At 40.5% G+C, this 20,062-nt stretch overlaps 2 protein-coding genes across 2 annotated transcripts; one reads left to right on the top strand and one right to left on the bottom strand.

Annotated features, from left to right (window-relative positions):
- Positions 1 to 954: 954 nt before the first annotated feature.
- Positions 955 to 7,323, bottom strand: LOC104604536 (uncharacterized). Its single transcript, XM_010268916.3, has 4 exons — positions 7,168 to 7,323; positions 6,980 to 7,057; positions 6,721 to 6,816; positions 955 to 1,211 (listed from the first exon to the last, which is right to left on the bottom strand). The coding sequence occupies exons 1-4, from the start codon at positions 7,288 to 7,290 to the stop codon at positions 1,140 to 1,142; spliced, it is 369 nt and encodes a 122-aa protein (XP_010267218.1). The 5' UTR covers positions 7,291 to 7,323; the 3' UTR covers positions 955 to 1,139.
- Positions 7,324 to 7,419: 96 nt separating this feature from the next.
- Positions 7,420 to 18,397, top strand: CDC25 (Rhodanese/Cell cycle control phosphatase superfamily protein). Its single transcript, XM_010268915.3, has 3 exons — positions 7,420 to 7,579; positions 7,687 to 7,825; positions 17,972 to 18,397. Exons 1-3 carry the CDS (start codon positions 7,494 to 7,496, stop codon positions 18,140 to 18,142), a joined length of 396 nt encoding a protein of 131 aa, XP_010267217.1. The 5' UTR covers positions 7,420 to 7,493; the 3' UTR covers positions 18,143 to 18,397.
- Positions 18,398 to 20,062: the final 1,665 nt, after the last annotated feature.

Genomic DNA, 20,062 nt, shown 5'->3' with positions numbered 1-20,062 from the left:
TTATTTTCTGCGGAAGTACTTTGCCAAGTCTGTCTTGTTAAGCAAATGCGATTCAAGTAGGCACATACTTTTTACATATTCCTCGGTGGTCGGTACAATTTAATCATTATTATCTTTGTTATTAGTGGTACTGGTACTAGTAGCAGAAGAATCCACACAACGGAAATCAAATCAAACAATTTGAATGGGCTTGGGTTGAAAGGCCCAAGCCCTATAAACTCCAAAATACAAAGTTTTTGTATTCTATATCCTTGTATTGGTGTACATGTACTCCTTCCAAATTTTAGAGGAAGGGCCGTTTGAAGAGTACAGCACCACACGTATAATCACCCCTTCCCCAAAATTTAGTGAACCAGCTAACATACCAACTGACATATTTAAACATCTGATTAATCTTTAGAAAGAAAATATTAAAATGTTACAAGAAAGTAATCTGTAATTAGTAACTTAAATCCACCTAATTATTAATTTAAATAAAAACTACTTAGAAGTCAGGACATTTTTCTTTGAGTTGAAATCAGACCCCCCCATACACACATAAGATAGTTTCCCATATTTTTAGTATTATCATCGGGAGATATTCCTAATACACGGCGGAGATGTACTGTGGGATGTTGTGGGAAACTTTATTGTAGGGGCTGATTTGAATTCTTTTTCTTGGTATAGCTTTTCAATTTTCATCCTAGTGAACTTTACAACGAAGGAGGAATATTAATGCTACATCCATGCATCCCAAACCATTATTCAAATCAATTACAACAATCAATAATATCCATGCTATTTGGCGTGGCCCACGTGGATTGGTGGCAATGTTACAGATCAACGGTTTGAGGTGCATGGATGGGTTTACGTGTATCAACCCCCTTCCAAGGGAATATCTGAAATCAAAGCAGGCTGAAATGCAATATTTAACCAACGGTCAGACATGAATCCTTCTGAATATCAGCGTTGGAGTAGTGGTCAAATGGATTCTAATTTATGGATGTAGTGCAAGAAAACACAGAAAAAAATTCAGCAAATCCACTAAACCACAGACCTTTGTTTTGAAAAACAGGAAAATATCCCCCAACCTTTGGAATTTGGAAAGGAAAGAACAGTTAAAGAATGCAAATTAAGCTGCAATTAACAATTCAGTGAGTTTAGTCATGCTTGTCATTATCTAAAACCGTTGCTGGTGTGACGGGGTGGGATACTGTAGCTTGCTCCTCCACCTGCATAGAACAATGGACACCCTTTTACAATCTGTATGTTGCACAAACGTGTAGAGAGCAACAGGACACCAGTGTGAGTTCAAAGATCATATTCATGCACTTTCTGTGTAAACAGAAAGGATTATGTAGCGAAGGTCATCATACATGTAGAGATGGCATGACAAGAAACTTTTTGATGAACAGGTTATCATTGATAAAAACTTCTTACATGAAAAATATCTGCCTCAGAATATATGAGAAGCATCACGTAAAACCCTAACTGTCAAATAGGCCTAGTACGTGATCAAAATGTGAACAGAAGGCATAGGATGGCAATGGTTTCTGGATGAGATAACATACATTAAGAGAAGGGCGAGCTAGGAATTTTCTATTGGGGGGGGGGGGTAGCCGGGGAGGGGGCAGCAAATACACTCTTTTAGAAAGAAACATGCATAAAAAGCTAATATAGAAACAAGTGTTTCTGCCGGTCCATGAAAGTTCCACCAAGTCACTGAACTTCTAAAGTCATCATGATATATTAATTTTATCAAATTTTATCTTCAAGATAGACTCAATCAAACAACCTCGAGGTACAAGTTGGAGATGATTGCAAAATAGAAAAGAAAAAGGAAAGACAATTAACTAAAAATCATAATTCAATTTCTAAATGACAAATATCAATACAATGGTAAACAAACTTTACAAAAAAGGCTTTATGAGAGAAATTAAGGGCATGCAAGTAAAACTGTTAAAAGATAGATCATTAGAATTAGATTTTTTTTACTGCAAATCAGAAACGAATATGTTGAACTAGGTAAAGATGATATTGCATACCTCTATGATGGAGGATTGAAGGTAGGACTAGCTGTGAATGTGATTGAGCTGCTAAAAGAAATATCATCTAGGTTGAGTTGAGTGATTCCTCTCGAGTCTCAATGGGTTGAGTGAGTCCCCCCACCTAGCCACCCTTGGGTTGAGTGATTCCCTAAGCTCTCTCTTCCTTTTGTCATTGCTTTCCTTTTTTACCATTGTAACTTCTGAATTATCATCAATAAAATTCTATCTTTGCTCCCCCTTTGCTTGCCTTTGTTCTATTTAATTATTAAACCCTTTAAAAGGAAGAGGCCTATTCCCTAAGATGCTAACAAACTATGTACTAATTTCCGAAAAAAAAATCCAAATCACCCAAAAATTATAAAATTGCCATTTCTTTGTGTGAATGAGCAAAAAATTGATTTCTTTTTCCATAGTTTCTTTCCCTTTTTCCATTTCTGCATTAATTCACCATCAAATACCCTTGTCCATCCCTAAGGCAATCAAATTTCTCTCCACATGGTAGCTTCATTCACACGTCTTTAGCTTTATTTTCAAGAAACTTGATCATTATCAACTAATTTACTTGAGAGATATTTCTTACTTAAAATCATACTTTTTAAGGCAATGCCTAGGTGCCTCATGGAAGGTTGCCTCAGTTACACCTAGATTTTTTTCTACACTTATGGGTATATACACTAGTTTCTTTTTATTATTTTCTTATGTTTAGGGTTCAACCCTTGAAGACTTCAAAACCTGAACCAATAATCAAGGAAGAATTTAAAAATTTATCCAGTCAATACATTCTTCTTCTTCCACCCTCTTTTTTCTTCCTCTCCTTTTTTGAGAGAAAAGTTAACTGATTGTTTTAAAATCTAAAAAAAGTACATGAGATGATGTACAAGGAACAACTCAGAGATTACAAAGGTAGAGCTCTATCACTAAATAATGCATCCCTAAGAGCACCAGACTTGGCTAGGTTGTCGGCTGTAGAGTTCAGCTCCCTAGGAATCCAGAGCAGTTTAACAGTTGAAGAATCCATAAGATCTACTAAAAAAAAAAAGAATCCATAAGATTTCTAGCCTCGGTCAGATAGTGAGCCAGTCTCCAAGGTCCACTGTCCCTTTCCCCAAGCCACTTTATAGTGTTAACAGAATCCCCTTTAATGACTAGAGCAGTCAACCCTTCTCTCATGCTTTTTGGACCCCTGTAAGCACAGCTAGGACCTCAGCCTTAGTGGAGCCAGCAATTCCAATAGGACCACTGAAAGCCCACCAAATGTTACCTTTCCTTTCTCCAAACACACCACCAATGCCAGCTATCCCAGGATTTCACAGAGTACTTCCATCAAAGTTTAAGGTCATCTTTTCCTCTTCCCTTTCAACACTGAAGTTGGGAATTTTTTAGTGACTAGGGGAGGAAGACAAGATTGCCACCAAATTCAGCTGAAGCTCATTCAAAGAGACTCCTATAAACTCCAAAGAATTCAGCACCCAAAGATTGCAAATAAAAGTTATGTGAGAGATCAAATCACCAAGAGAACTAGATTTGTTTTCAGAAATTCAATTGTTTCTTTCCTAGGACAAAAACAAGGGATCGGCGACTATATTTTCTGATTTTTCTTTTCTTTCTTCTTTTTTCTTCTCATGGATATGTTAACTTTCTATATTTTGACATGAAATTTATACTAATTTGATGAAATTATTGGTAATAACTAGTGAAAAATGACTGCCGGTTGCTACAGAACCTAGTGAATGAACCTAGAATTTAGGGTTTTATTTTAAAAAAATTGCCTAGATGACAGGGTGACTCCCTGTTGCCTAGCCTCGCCTTGGCACCTTGAAAGCTGTGCTTTGAGAGAAGATAACTGAATTCATTAAATATTCAAGGGGGGGGGGGAGATGTACATGAGAGGATGTACAAGCCTTTTAAGCACAACAAAAGCAAAGAGACAGCCCTCTAGGAAGGCAGTGTATTGGAGCTATACAAAAATCCCTTCCCAGCCCAGATTTAGCTAAATTATCAGCCACTTGATTTAATTCTCTAGGAATCCATCTAAAACTGCAGTGTAAATATGAGGCAAGCTCCCTGATTTCTAACAACAGATGGGATAGCTTCCATGGGTCTAGAATCTGTCCTGAAGCCCAGTTAATAACATTTCTCGAATCACCTTCCGCAGCAATGCAGCTGAACTGCTGTGATTTGGCAATTCTGAGGCCTTCCAAGAGGGCCCTTGCCTCTGTGCATCAGAAGCATCTTCTGCCTTGTCTGGACCACTATAGGCCATAGGCCCAAATCAAATCTCCATTTTCTCTTTGAACAGACCTCCAATTCCAGCCTTTGATCTTCCCTCAGTGGCTCTCCTAGAACTGCCATTGAAGTTTAGAATAAACTCACAGTCTTGTCTTGTCCTCACCTTGAAAGCTGTGCTTGAAACCTCATAATTTATCTCTCTTAAGACTCTATTTTATGCTTTCTGTAAGCCCATATAAAGTAATTTGAATATCCTTTTCATTAATTGCCCAAGTAGAAAAAGTAAACTCAATGATTGATCTCCCTGGTGCAATGCTCAACTGACTTTCTGATATTCTTGTCACTTGTTCCAGTCTTTGCTCAAACACACTAGCCAATCAAGTTTGGATTAAACAAGCTTAATCCAACAGGTTATTTTAACCACTGAATAACACATGTTAGTTTTTTTTTTTATTTATTATTTATTTATTTTTTTACTTTGGCAGCAATTTATGTAATATATCATATAATATATAAAACGTTATATATATTTTAAGTTAAATGCCTGGCACACGAGTACCCCTATTTTCAACATCAATGGCCTATTTGTAAATAGAGATACTTGACAGGGCTGCTACCTTTTGTACAGTACCTTAGTGCTGATGTAATTTACCTTTGATATATAATATTAGTAATATAATACCATACTTTATCATTTCAGAAAAAGACAAGAAATGGAGGTAAACAGTAGAGAGGGAAGAAAATAATGGATGAAATGGCTGTAAGGGAACTTGCATCACGGTCTCGCCTCTAGCTTCAGTCTCTCACCATGAAAGAACATTTCACCATTCAAAACAAGAAAGGTCCATAAAATCTTCAAGAAGTGAGCAGCAGTTTATGGGGTTGAGAAAGCCAAAGAATTGGGAATTGGTAGTTTGATCATTGAAGGTGATCCAAAGATAGTAATGGGATGGCCGAAAAAAGGTGAAGAGGGTGATTTGGCAGCTTAGAAATGAGTTAAAGTACTTCAGATGTCTTTCAAAAGATATGAATGTTCAAATAAGATGGGTAAGAAGATCTGTTGACAGTTTGGCAGGCAGTTTAGCTAAGCAAGGGGTTCAAAGACAACATATGTACCGGGCACAATTGTAATATAGTTGGGGGGGGGGGGCTAATCCTGTAATGGGTTTGCTATTTTTTCACAACTTGGTGTACTCTGTAGTCTGTTCTTTTTAATTTTTAATGAAATTCTGATTTCGTGTTGCTGATAAAAAAATCTTCTCCAAGAAATGGTTAGTTGCATATTCTTCTTACTGAAATCTTCATTGCAATTTTACACAAATAAGTTTCGAGGGAACTCCTATTCATGTATCAACCACATTTGTGGCAATAAATTAACAAAGCTTTTGGCACAGAAGGTTTTTATAAGTAATTCTTTATGTATGAATAAATTTTTCCTAATCCTCTTCTATCTTTTTTGGATCAGTTACTAAGAAACATTATTAATAAGAGAAGCAAATCATAAGTACAATAGTCAAGCCTACTTTAGACCAAAAAAAGAAAGTTAAAGCTTTAAAAAATAGATGGAAACAAGGTACAACAGCCAAAACAACTATGTTTAAGAATTCAAAAGAACAGTGCAGAATAGGAGATATCCAGGAAAAGAATATCACCAAATAAATTATTTAAAAAATATTTATTATGTTTTTTCTTACATTGATACTAGGTTTTATAAAGTTGCGTTTGGGTTTTGAGAATTAAGAAATGAAACTAATAGGTAAGCTTGTTAAGCTAGTTACAATGAATATAGTAAACAAGGGATTAGGGAAAGCTATGAAGGATGATATAGGTGAGATGAAATAGTACTGTTTTAAGAATTCTATGGAAATTGAAAAGGAAGGAAATTGGGTTTTCAAAAGGAAACCACCCGAACAGTAAAATATATCAATTTAGGTTCTCAATAGCATCGATCCAAGGTTGTAAACAGCTAGGCATATCACTCAACAGTTCACAAGAGCATCAGCCGAGTAATTCTTGGATTCCTCTTAACAATTGTATGGCTGTAGAACAGCTGGATCCTATGTTTGAGAGCTCATGAAAACAGCCAAGAACCTAAATTCCTAATCAAATTGATATAGTTAAGTTCTTAAGTCTCTTTTAACAATATTTCACAACATACCAGAACAAAAGAAAGCAACTAGGGAAAAGCCACAATTACTAGAACTAATAGGGGCCTAATAAAAACCAAGGAAATTCTCAAGAAGCATATGCATGACAAGGAAAAGAAGAAATATATAAATAATGAAAAATTTCCCAAAACTTTTCACAACTTATTAGAAATAAAAAGGGATTTACCACATATTTATGTATTTTATCGTTCGTACACAGTTTGTGGATCATTCAGACAAGTAGGCAAGTTGAAAAAAGAAGAAATAAGTATAACTTCTTTTATCTTCAAAAAGAAGAGTCTAGGGATTAGACTTACTTTTGCATCCTTCTTCGTCACCGGCTTATATGGACAAGAAGGTGGAACCCTTTCTGGTTTCCTGTATTCCCAACCAAAAAGCCGATAGATTTTTGCCTGCAAAAAAAGGGAAGATATAGAAATAAGATGAGAAGATCAACACAGATAGAAAAAATAGGAGAAGAAAACAGAGAAGGGAAAAAAAAAGCATACATCAATTCGGAAAAGGAAGAAAAAACCAGATGCAAAATGGGCATAAAACGTGTAAAAGGTATCTCACCATGATAAAATCAAAGAGCAATGGCAAGATATTGACAATTGGGACGAGGAAGAGCGGCAACAAACAAGCCAAGCAAACCTGAACAAACAAACAAAGATCAAAATCAGGAAATAGAAAAAACGCTTAAACCATCATCGAGACGGAAGAAAGGAATTACAGAAAAACAAAATAAAATATCCAAGACTCACCATCTTCAGAGCGTTTTTGGGCTCTCTTCTTAGTTCGGTAGTTCCTCCTCTCACTCTATTCTTCTGCAGGCGTAAAATTCTACGAGTACAAAAGAAGGTCGACGGACGACAAGATACAACCATCTTGGTTTTTACGCCAATGCGCGTAATTTGCTAAAATGCACCGTATGCGTAAAAGAAATTTAATGGATTGTTTTGTGGGTCCCATCATGTCTGTAGGGCGAGACTTGTACATAAGTTGGTTGTCGAGATTTTTAATTGGTTCTTCTCGGCTCAGCACCACTGCAGCACTGCTTCCTTCCGCACATCCAGGAGAGAAGGGAGAAATGGCGGCAAGAAGCGTCTCCTACATCACCAGTTCGGAGCTTCTCTCCATTAAACGTCGTCCAAACGTAGCCATCGTCGATGTCAGGTTAGCTTCTCTCTCTCTCTCTGAATTTGCTTAGTTGTTCGATTTCATGTTTTTTTTTAATGTAAATTCATAAGAAATTGATGAGTTTGTTTTGATCGATTTGAAAGGGATGACGAGAGAAGCTACGATGCACATATAGCTGGTTCTCTCCACTGTGCAAGCGATACCTTCTATGAGAAGATCCCTAAGCTCATACAAGACGTGAAAGGGAAAGATACCCTTGTATTCCATTGTGCCCTCAGCCAGGTTTCTTTCTTCTTGATCTAATTTTCTGTTTTCGTAGATTATTTGAATCGGATTTTTTTTTTGGTTTTGCTGCTCGGTTCAAAATGAAATGGGTCATCCAAAATTTTCTCTTTCTTTTCGAATTGTTCTGAATGCATTGACATTGGTTATTGATTCTTTTTAATTATTTGGATTGGATTGGGAGTGATTTACCCTTGCACATTTAGCTGAACTGTCCTAAACTGACTAATGATTCATAAGCTTTTTTTCCATTTTAAGTGGATTTTATTATCTCTGTAGTAGTCCTTAAAGATTTTACCTCGGTATTACGTCTTTCGTTTGTCCGACTTTGTTGCAAGTGTTTTATGAATGATCCCCTAGTACCTTGCTTTCCAATTAAACTCCCATGTATATCTTTGCTATACTCTTTATCTTTGTTTTTACTTTGTGAGTATTAAGGGATGAGCATAATCACATGTGACTTACATGCATTAATTCCGCATTGTTCTAGCATTTCTCTTCAAGATATCATCATCAGTTTTTTAATACGCTAAGGCCTTTCATGTTGCAAATTAGAACAACAATGGAAGTGTTAGTCCTTCTACCCATCCAACTGTAGTATGGGTACACGGATGTCATATTTTTTTTTTTTTATTCTTTTTAGGTGCTCTACTATATATCCGCTACCTTCTTCATGCCTATGCTTAAAATTTCAGCTAAGCTGAAAATCCCCACCTTGTCACATTCGTACATGTCAAAATGGTCTACTGAATTGTTGATTGAAGGAAGAAAATGAATGGTTTTGCTACTCTTCGTTATCAAATTATTGAGGCTTAATTTCTTTAACCCCATATCTCACAGTAGTTTATGCAAATGCCTTGCTTTTAGTCATGATGTATTGAACTTCTCTATAAGTAATTCCAGGTGTAATTTGTGATCCTTGAAAGTTGAAATTAGTATATTGTCTCAATCATTGTAGAGTGTGCATCATCTATCCTATGATGCCTGGACACCGACACCAAAACAAACATCGATACCAGAAAATCCATTTCCTAAAATCCTAGACACAAATACAGGCATAGATATCCCATATAATATATTTATATCATGCTTTTGTATCTAAATTTTGAAGGTAAGTTGCCTATATTTTTTCTTTCCAAAGCTAAGTGGTATTTCTCAAGACATATGTCTTGCCAATTTTAATTAAATTTCTAACATATACGGATCTTTTTGTAGTATGATTTGTTAAGACATACCATTTTACATATTACTATATGAAGTGCCCATATATGATATCCATATAACTGTACAAGGTTGTCGTGTTGTGTTGGATGCTAAAATTTTTAGTGTAAATTTCATATTCAATACCATATCTAGCCATGTCCTTGTCATATCCAGGTAAAAATAGAGGTCCATGCAGTATCTGGTGATGTGTTGGGTACATATCATGTCTAACACCAATATGCTAGGCAAGCATTATTGTTTTGAAAAATGGCAAGGTAAAATTTTATTCAATCATCAAGGATAAGATGGTAAAATGAGAGGCACGGGCCCAAAGGCCCCAAACCACAACCACAACACACACTACATTACAACTAGAGTCCAATACAAATTGCCAAGGGGACAATGAGTCACAACCCTTAATAGTAGAGACCCAACTTTACCAACCAAGAGATTGATAATCTCCTCTGGAGACCTATATTTGTTGAGAAAGATCTTTCTATTTCTCTAGGCCCAGATAGACCACAAATGACTGCAGGCACCATAGTCCACACAATGCTAGACAAGTGTTATCAATGTTTTTGGATTTTATGGTCATTGCAATGATTAGTTGGTGTGTTGAGGGCCCGGGAATAGGATCTCGTCACGGGTCGGTCCACGGGGAAAACCTCCTGTTTTCCCTTGTTCCTTCCTGCTCTTGATGAACCTATCTTGGCGCCTCTGGTGATTTGTTCAAGAGATCACCAACTCTCCTAACTCACTTCTTCAACTGAATATTCGATATCTCATTCAATAATGGGGTCTCCTTAAATAGGAGATTACAAGAGTCCTAATCAAAGGGAGTCTCCTTGCTGAATAGGGAGACTTCCAGTTCTATCTTGCTAAGGATAAGATAAGCTAATCCTAATCTGATAAGCTACTAACAAGATAAGATAAGAGATAAGAACAATAAGATAAGAACAAGCAAAATGAGCTAATCTAATCTAGATAAGGCTGCTGTTGCCGAACTGGGTAGGATGAGCATCACTGAATCACTGCTGCTGCTGGCGGTGGGTCAGGTGCCTGTTGTTGCCGACGGCGATGGTACGTCTTCCCGAGGAAGGCGTCAATAACATTACTCCCCTCCTGGACTACGAGCTTGTCCTCAAGCTCGAACTCTGGGTATGTGGCTTGGAACTCTGCCAATGGGATCCATGTGGTTTCTGTTGATGGTAAATTACACCATTCCACCAAGACTTCAAGGATTCCACGATTGAAACGAGAGCGGGTGACAACTTTAGGTTGGGGGACCAGCTTGCCATCTTTCAAGGGTGGCAGGGAGGGAACTTGGTCCAGGGGAACACCTGTAAATGGCTTCAGCAAGGAGATGTGGAAGACATCATGAATCCGGCTGGTCTCAGGCAATTCCAGCTGGTAGGCTACATTGCCAATCCGCCGTAGAACCTTGTAGGGCCCATAGAACTTAGGGGCCAGCTTCGGGGCAGCCTTGTGGCGCAAGGAGCATTGCCGGTAGGGCTGGAGTTTCAACCAAACAAATTGTCCTGGATCGAATGACAGTTCCCGGTGGTGCTTGTCATAGTGGGGCTTCATGCGGAGCTGGGCCTGCTGTAAGCGAAGGCGGACGTTGGCTAGGAGGGCGCCGCGTTCTTGTAAGGAGTGATCAATTGCTTCCAAACGAGTAGAACCCGTCTCGTAGGACAGCAAGCGGGGAGGATCCCTGCCATAAACGACGCGAAAGGGAGTCATGCTGAGGGAAGAATGGTAGGCTGTGTTGTAGCAGTACTCGGCCCAAGGGAGCCAATCCACCCACCGTCGTGGTTGATCGCCTACGAAATAGCGGAGATACATCTCGATTGTGCGGTTAACCACTTCCGTCTGACCATCGGTTTGTGGCCGGTAAGCTGATGAGTAGGCCAGGGTGGTGCCTTGTAGCTGGAATAACTCTTTCCAGAAGGCACTAGTGAAAACCGGGTCTCTATCGCTGACTATGGATTCTGGTAACCCATGTAAGCGAAAGACATGTGTAAAGAAGGCGAGGGCAACCGAAGTGGCACTGTATGGGTGTGATAGAGGAATGAAGTGGGCGTATTTAGAGAAGCGGTCGACTACCACGAAGAGAACTGATTTGCCACCTACCTTGCGTAGTCCCTCAATGAAGTCCATGGAGATGTCGGCCCAGATCTGTGTCGGGATGGAAAGGGGCTGAAGGAGGCCTGCCGGGTGTAGGTTTTCCCATTTGTGCTGTTGGCATGTGGAGCAATTCTGGACAAAATCTCGAATAGAAGTCTTCATACCTCGCCAATGGAAATCAGTCCGGACGCGGTGTAGTGTTTTTTGAATGCCCTCGTGGGTGGAGTTATGGATGCTGGTGATGATGGTGGGGATCAACGGGCAGTTTGGTGGAAGATGGACTCGTCCCTTATACAGTACCAACCCGTCTTGAAGTGACCAATTGGGGTCGGCGGTGCTGGACTGGATCTTCTGTAGCAAGAGCAACCATTCCGGGGACTGTGGTGCTGCCTTCTTAATGTCGTCGAACAGAGAGATCCGAGGTTGGGAAATGCTACACAGAACCATCGCGTCTTCATCTCGCCTAGACAAGGCATCAACTACGCGATTTGAGGATCTCGCCTTATATTCCACCCGGAAGTCAAACCCGAGTAGTTTGCTAACCCAATGCTGCTGAGGGGAAGTGGTGAGACGCTGCTCTAACAGGTATTTGAGACTGTAATGATCAGTTTTGACGATGAACGACCGCCCCCACAAATATGGCCTCCAGTGTTGGACGGCTCGGGCTAGGCCAATTAGTTCACGCTCATAGGCTGGAAGCTTCAGGTGCCGGTCGGCCAGTCTGCGGCTGAAGAAAGCAATCGGGTGCCCTTGCTGCTGTAGTACGGCCCCGATACCCACTCCGGAAGCATCACACTCGACTGTAAATTCGAGGGCGAAATTAGGTAATTGCAAGACAGGGGTGGAAGACAGGGCATTTCTCAGTGTTAGGAAAGCTTCATCAGCTGCGTCGTCCCACCGGAAGGAATTTCTCTTCAACAGGTTGGTTAATGGGGCTGCCAACACTCCATAGTTCTGTACAAATTTGCGGTAGTAACCCGTTAAACCGAGGAACCCGCATAAGGCCTTGGCTGATTGAGGTTTGGGCCATTCTTTTATAGTCTGAATCTTGGAACTATCAACTGTCACACCCTGACATGGCCGAGATAAAGAACCTATCGCTCCCCGAAGGAGCACTTGGACCGTTTCAGGAATAATTTGTGTTGGCGTAGGAGCTCGAAAACGGTCCTCAGATGGTGGACATGCTCTACCCATGAATTGCTGTAAACGAGGATATCATCAAAGAAAACTAAAACAAATTTGTGCAGATGGGGCTGGAATACCTCGTTCATTAGTGACTGAAATGTAGATGGGGCGTTGGAGAGTCCGAATGGCTTGACTAAAAATTTGAAGTGGCCATGGTGGGTGCGAAAAGCAGTCTTCTTCACGTCACCGGGAGCCATGCGAACTTGGAACTATCCGGACCTGAGGTCCAACTTAGAGAAATACTGGGCACCATGCAACTCGTCCAGCAGTTCGTCCACAACGGGAATAGGGAACTTATCTTTGATCGTCCGGTCATCGAGTTCTCTATAGTCAACACAGAACCTCCACGTTCTATCCTGCTTCGCCACCAACAGAACCGGTGAAGAGAAGGGGGAGTGACTTTTGCGTATGATTCCTTGGTTCAGCATCTCTATACATTATTTCTCTATCTCATCCTTCTGTAAGTGAGGGTAGCGATAAGGCCGGACAACGACTGGTGCTGAACCCGCCACCAAAGGAATACGATGGTCGCAAGCTCGGGGAGGGGGGAGGCCCTTGGGTTCCTGGAACAGATCTGAAAACTCGGCGAGAAGTTTTTCCATGGCTGTTGGTTCTGTCTGAAATGCATGGACCTGTGGTGTCCTTTCTTTAACCCTGCAACCGTGCCATGAAACTTGCTTTCCATTTAGGTGGAAGGTCATGGTGAGTGCGCTGAAGTCCCACAAAATTGGGCCTAGGGTAATTAACCACTTGACCCCTAGAACAATATCGAACCCATCCAATGAAAGTACAAATAAATCAGCAAGAAACAGTTCAGAATTGACCTGTACCGGCACGTCCTTACAAATTCTTGGACTGTGAACTCTCTCACCACTTGCGACGGCTACCTGTAGTCGTAGTCGAAGCTCCATTGGCAGTTTTTACTGAAGGGCGGCATGTTCACTTATGAAGTTGTGTGTACTCCCTGAATCGACGAGAATGCGCACCGGTTGACCTGCTATCTGTGCCTGTAACTGCATGGTCTGAGAAGTTTTAATGCCGGTGATCGCATGGAGGAGATCTCTGGCTCGAATATGACTGGTTCTTCTTCCTCCTCCTCTTGTTCATCGATGAGGAGGCAAAAAAGCCTCTTGCATCTATGTCCTGCCGAGTAGAGGTCATCACAGTTGAAACATTGGCCTCTTGCTCGGCGTTCTGCCATTTCTGCCCTGGTCAGACGCTTAATGGGTGGAGCGGCCATGTTGCTACCTGTACTTGTCATTGGTCTAGAGGTGGTGGTGGTGGGAGATTTCAGTTCTCGGCTGGTAGCAGAAGAGGGGGTCGTTGCTGCTGATCTTGGGGGTACCAATGAGTTTGGTGGCCGACCCACATTAAAAATTCCGCAGCTGAGCTGCAGTTTGTGCTCGAACGCGCGGGCTAAGTTCATGGCTGTGACCAAATTTGGGGGATTCTGCATCTCGACATCCACCCGCAGGGGTTCTGATAGCCCTGCCGTGAACATATCCACTTGCTGGTCGAGTCGCACGGAGGATGCCCTCACGAGGAGGGTTTGGAACTGTCGCTGATATTCAGCCACTGTGCTGGTCTGTTTAAGGTTAATCAGCTCACCCAGTGAGTTGTTGGTCAGTGGGGTCCGAACCTAAGAAGGCAATAGGACTTAAACTGGGGCCAACTGAGCCCGAGTTCTTCTTGCTCTAACCGATAAAACCAAAGTTGTGCTTCCTCTGTTAAGTGAAAGGCGGCTAGACTTACCTTATCCCGGTCATTTGTCCGTTGGTTCCGAAAAAATTGCTCGCAGCGATACAGCCAGCCTAAGGGGTCTCCGTTGCCGTTGTATGACGGGAATTCCAGCCTACTGTACTTGGGGACGACTGCGGTTCTTTGGCTAACGGACTGCTGCTCGCCGGAAGACTCTGGCAGATCTGGTCGGCGGCCATTGGCAGCTGTCCCTCCTTCAGAGTTCCCTTCCCTGCTAGAAAGGAATAGCTCCATCAGGCGTCGTAGCTCCCTCACTTCGTCTTTGATCTCATGGACTTCGGAGCTGGTCTCCACGAGTTGATGCTCGAGGTCGTGGACCCTGGATGGTAGCTACTCCAGATCACCCATGATGCCTTGCTCTGATACCAAGTTGTTGAGGGCCCGGGAATAGGATCTCGTCACGGGTCGGGTCGGTCCACGGAGAAAACCTCCTGTTTTCCCTTGTTCCTTCCTGCTCTTGATGAACCTATCTTGGCGCCTCTGGTGATTTGTTCAAGAGATCACCAACTCTCCTAACTCACTTCTTCAACTGAATATTCGATATCTCATTCAATAATGGGGTCTCCTTAAATAGGAGATTACAAGAGTCCTAATCAAAGGGAGTCTCCTTGCTGAATAGGGAGACTTCCAGTTCTATCTTGCTAAGGATAAGATAAGCTAATCCTAATCTGATAAGCTACTAACAAGATAAGATAAGAGATAAGAACAATAAGATAAGAACAAGCAAAATGAGCTAATCTAATCTAGATAAGGCTGCTGTTGCCGAACTGGGTAGGATGAGCATCACTGAATCACTGCTGCTGCTGGCGGTGGGTCAGTTGCCTGTTGCTGCCGGCGGCGATGGTACGTCTTCCCGAGGAAGGCGTCCATAACACGGTGCCTAGGCGCCAACCAGCCACCAACTAGCCAACCAGAAAAAGACGTTTTCTAAATTCTTAGATATCAATTTCATATATAAGTTAAACAGATTGCAAATACACAATAAAAGAATTATTCATAACAATTAGTTTACAATCTCTAATTTGTAAACATAAAAAGGAAAGCTGGATGATAGGAAGTTACGGCCTTTTTTCAATGAAAAGTGTGACCTTTGACTATTTGATACGCTCCTTTTTCGTGGCAACTCTGTACCTACACTACTGGTTGAAAAAAACTTAGAAGAACTCCTCCAGTCTTCTTTTATCTTATACCAAATTTCTATTTATGCATCATTAGCCATGAGGCAACTGGCAACCATATGCCATTACAAATACTTCAAGCAACAAAATGCATATAACCAAGAAAAACTATATTATTTTAAATAATTAGAGATAAACAAAAAGTGTGGTAGACATGTACACAAGTGTTGTTCAAATTTGGTATTTTATCTTATACCAAATTTCTATTTATGCATCATTAGCCATGAGGCAACTGGCAACCATATGCCATTACAAATACTTCAAGCAACAAAATGCATATAACCAAGAAAAACTATTATTATTTTAAATAATAAGAAGATAAACACAAGTGTTGATCTGAATTATGAAGGCCAAAAGTGTGGTAGACATGTACATGAAAACCCCTGTACAGTGAGGATCCTTACAAAAGGCTGAATTGCACAAAAGTTACATGCTAATATGAACCGAAAAGAAGATAAAAATTAAAGTAAGAGGCAAGGGAGACTTCCCTGAAATCCTACTGCACCAGCAACCAAGATCTAAGGGATTTCATAGCTTTCATCAGGACTGTCTTTTTTTCCCCAAAAACAAAGTTCTTTTTGCACCATAGCATCCATAAGATCATAGATGGAGATGTTGTTACCCCCTTTTATTAAGACATTTTAAATTTCAACCCAGAATAAGATTATCTAAAGTACCACTGAGGCCTGGAAACTCCAAAGATGAGCCCAAAGAGCTGCAGTGGAATGGCAATGGAAAAGGATGATAGGACGTGTCCAGCAAGCAAGAATTTAGCAGCCTATTGTTTCAAGTGGTAATTGATTGTATGAGAAAGGTGGTACTTTGCTAATTTACTGTTTCAAGGGGTTTAAAGCACACTTACCTCCATTACTTTGTACATAAAATATTCTTTCAACCACTTAATAAAAGTATTGCAATTATCAATAAAAAAAAAGAAAGAATTTAGCACACAGCCCATGTCAGACAGACCTATTCACCTCTTTAAGACATTTACCTGGCATTGCTGACCAAACCATAAAGTCCACCTTGAAGAAGTACATGAGGAAACTGGATTTTATTACTTGGAATGATCACATCCCAGCCTGCTGGAACTCAGCTTACTGAAAGAAGAATGTACTCGGAAAATTTCAGATGCATCTTACATCCAAATTCTATTATTCCTTTGATTTGGGGCAGTTGCTAATCTTGTAGTATGGCTAGAACCATTGACACCCCCCCCCCGGTTATTCAGATTTCTTCTTATTCATGGGTTCAAAACAAAAACCATCTTAGAACTCTCAAAACTCCAGCTACTATAGCACCCAACAAATTCTACTAGCCGGACCACATTTTTTATTGTATTTGTTCTTTTATCATTTTTTATCAGTAAAACAAAAAGAGATTTTATTGACTTTGCTTTTTAAGATTACAACAGAAAAAAACAGAAATAAACTTTTGACAGCCCAAAAAGACTATTCTCTGCTTACCCCTTTTGTCAATTGCATATCTTTTGACAGCCCTCTAAACTTTTGACAGCCTTGGAGTCCAAAGAAACCATAGAAAAGAGTGTTAGCTGACCTTGGAGTCCAAAGAACTATTAATTTCATATCTTTTGACAGCCTTCTAAACTTTTTTTATCTCGTTTCTGAAGCACCATGGACTCTTTTCCTCTTTTCTCAACCAGCTTAGGATTACTTTAGAATCATCCTCAATTATCAGCTTCTGACTGCCCAACTCCACAGCTTTCTGTTAACCGTACATGACTGCCTTCAGCTCAGCTCTTGTGGAATCCCCTTCCCAATTGGTCCCGAGAACATCCTCAGGATTTCTTCCCTATCATTTGTTCTTTTATCATTAAGAACCAAAGTTAGAAAAAAAAAGGGTAGCCCAGTGCACAAGGCACCAGCCAATGCAGGGTCTGGGGAGGGAAAGATGTATGCAGCCTTACCCCTGCAGATACACAGCGAGGCCATTTCCAAGACTTGAACCCTGGTCACCCAAGTCACAATGGAGCATAAGCCACTCATAGCCCCATGTAAACCCCAATAACTTTAACCAGAAAGGCCTGACCCCAATACAAATAAGCTTGGTTTACCCCTGCTCTTGCCAAGGAATCTGCTATACCATTTGCCAATTTTTGCTTCCATCTGCATGAAATATTTATCCTTGGGCTCAAGATCTTGCCTCACTAAGTGGCAGTATGACCAACAACCTTCACATTTATCCTGCATCCACCCAATCAGCACTTGAGAATTGACCCTTTGGTCCAGATAGGGATGGCCTATTGGTACTTAATAAACCATCAAGACATCTTCAGTATGATTACTGAATGCTCCACCTGCCCCCTATCTTCTGAACACAACCATCTAAGTTGACTTTGATGGCATTCTGCAGAGGAGGAAGTAAGGTGGATAGAGCCCCTTTTTTTGTGGTAGAGATACAGCCCCTATTTTCAGGGAGGACGAAACCACAATGTACCATCTCTCAGTGGTGAACATTCTAACCATATTCAAACATAACGTAGTCTGAATGCACTGATCATCTGCCTTGATGTTCATATTAGTTAATTGCAGAATTGCCCATTGACATCAGTTCTTCTTCGATGTTCCCATAGTTGAGCTTTGCCCTTTAATTATCAGAAATGAAATTAAATTTGATAAACTATTAGGCACCTCTGTAAATCATAATAACAATCATATGGTGGGTGTTTTTGCAGGTGCGTGGCCCATCTTGTGCTCGCAAGCTTCTGAATTATCTTGTGGAAACAAAGGAAGATGCGGGCATAAAAAATATTTTCGTTTTAGAACGTGGGTTCAATGGATGGGAAGCTTCTGGTAGACCCGTTTGTCACTGCACTGACAACCCTTGCAAAAATGACAAGGCATAAAGAATTTTTGAATGAAGAAAGGTGAAAGGATATCATGGCCCTCTATAAGCAATACATGCTCCAGACTCGATACACATTTGAGCAATTATGTACCTGAAATGCTTATAAATTTACACGACTTGTTACAACACAATATCAACTACTTGTATTGGTCCATGGCTGAACCATGGTCATACTTCAATGTTACAATTCTCTCCCAACTGGAACTCTGGAAGGTTTTCAAGGAAGTTATATCGCATAGTATTTTTCCTTTTCTTTTTTGGGTAAGGATTTTGCATAGTTCTTCAACAGCTAATGATTTACAAAATTTTAACTGTTACTGTTTTAGTTTTCTTCCTTCTCAGTCAAGGCGAGAATGAATCAATGAATAGGACATACCAAAAAAAAAAAGATCAGAGGACTAGGAGGGTAAGAGCATTCTGCTATTTTACGATGTCCCATCTGCTATTCTGGTGCAGTGTTTTTATTATTCTCTATAAGCTAAGCACCTTTTTTTTAATATTGATATAACATGCCAATTCATTGGAAGTCATAGCATTGACAGATTCCTTGTGGTATGACATTTTAGAGTGTATCATATATGTCTACATGCTTCAATAAAAATCAGTTTGAGTCCATTCCCCCAAAAAATTCTTGCTTTTCAGGGACTACTTTGCCTATCATGTTGGAAATCAGATTTTGTCTTCTCATAACACTTGCAGGTTGCAGCCGTGCGTTGAAAACATATCCATACTTGTATGTTTTCATTCAAGGGAATATGGCTGAAGCGTCTTGAAGACAAAATCCAGATTCACCATGTTGAGAGTTTCGTATTTCATTAAGCATTCCCTTCTTAAATAAATCTGGTACTCTAGTCGTACATTAAATACCATTATCAAGCTATTTAGAGAACTCCAAGTTAATTAACACATAACAACCCCAAAGATTCTTTAAACCAAGGACAAGTTACTCCATTCTCTCTTTTCTATGGTTTCTTTAATCGATATTTGCTCCAGAGATGCAGTGCAGACTGATGATGCTTATGAATGAAATACATGCTTCAACATTCCTATGTTGTCGCCTGTAGCTAATTCTCCGGTTTACTGGAGGGGTTTTCCACTTGAACGTAGTCACCTGTAGCTAGGGGTGCAAGTCGGGCGGGCTGGGCCGGGTTTTAGCTCAACCCAGGCGCAACCTTAAGAATTGGACCTAAAGCCCAAGCTCGAGGTCAAGCCCGAATTATTCAACTGAAGTCCAGCCCGCACTAAAATTTTAGGCACTTGGGTTGGGCCCAGGCCCATGCCAAGCTTGAATTGGTTAATCAGCCCAAAGGCCAAAGCCCGAGATTAAAATTTAATCAGCCTAATGAGTTTTTACTCGTTTTGGGTTTCCTTAATGTTGCCAACTTGCCATAACAAGTTTTCACTCGCTTTGGACTCTTGGGCTTTTGGCGGTTTGGCCTTTGGGTTTCGTTAATTAATATTGCCAACTTGCCATAATGGCATTCGAATTAAAGGAATTTGAAACGTTAAAGTCTCATAGACACACAAAGAGTGAAAGAGGGAAATCGTATTTAGAAAAAGAAACTTAAGAAACTAATTAATGACTTTGAGTAATGGCATTGACAATTGACACATGGCACCTAATATTAAATTAGTAATTTACTAATTAAATAACTACCATTAAACTAACATAATAAGCATACGATTCATTGATTCAACTATATACTACATGTACAATACATCGGGCCTGGCTCGGATTACCCAAGACCTCAACCCGAGACCAATCCGAAAAAAATAAAAACCCGCATTTTCAAGCCCAGGCCTAACCCGAGGCCCAGAAAATCTAACCCAACCTGTGAAAAAAATCGGGTTGGGCCGGGCCGGGCTCGGGTTAAGCCCGCCCAAGTTGCATCCCTACCTGTAGCATTCGAGGTTTCTG

The sequence above is a fragment of the Nelumbo nucifera genome, chromosome 6, assembly GCF_055504915.1.
Source record: "Nelumbo nucifera cultivar China Antique chromosome 6, China Antique-T2T, whole genome shotgun sequence".
Taxonomy (NCBI): Eukaryota; Viridiplantae; Streptophyta; class Magnoliopsida; order Proteales; family Nelumbonaceae; genus Nelumbo; species Nelumbo nucifera.
The sequence above is the reverse complement of the archived record's forward strand: the minus strand, read 5'-3'. Positions and strand labels throughout refer to the sequence as shown.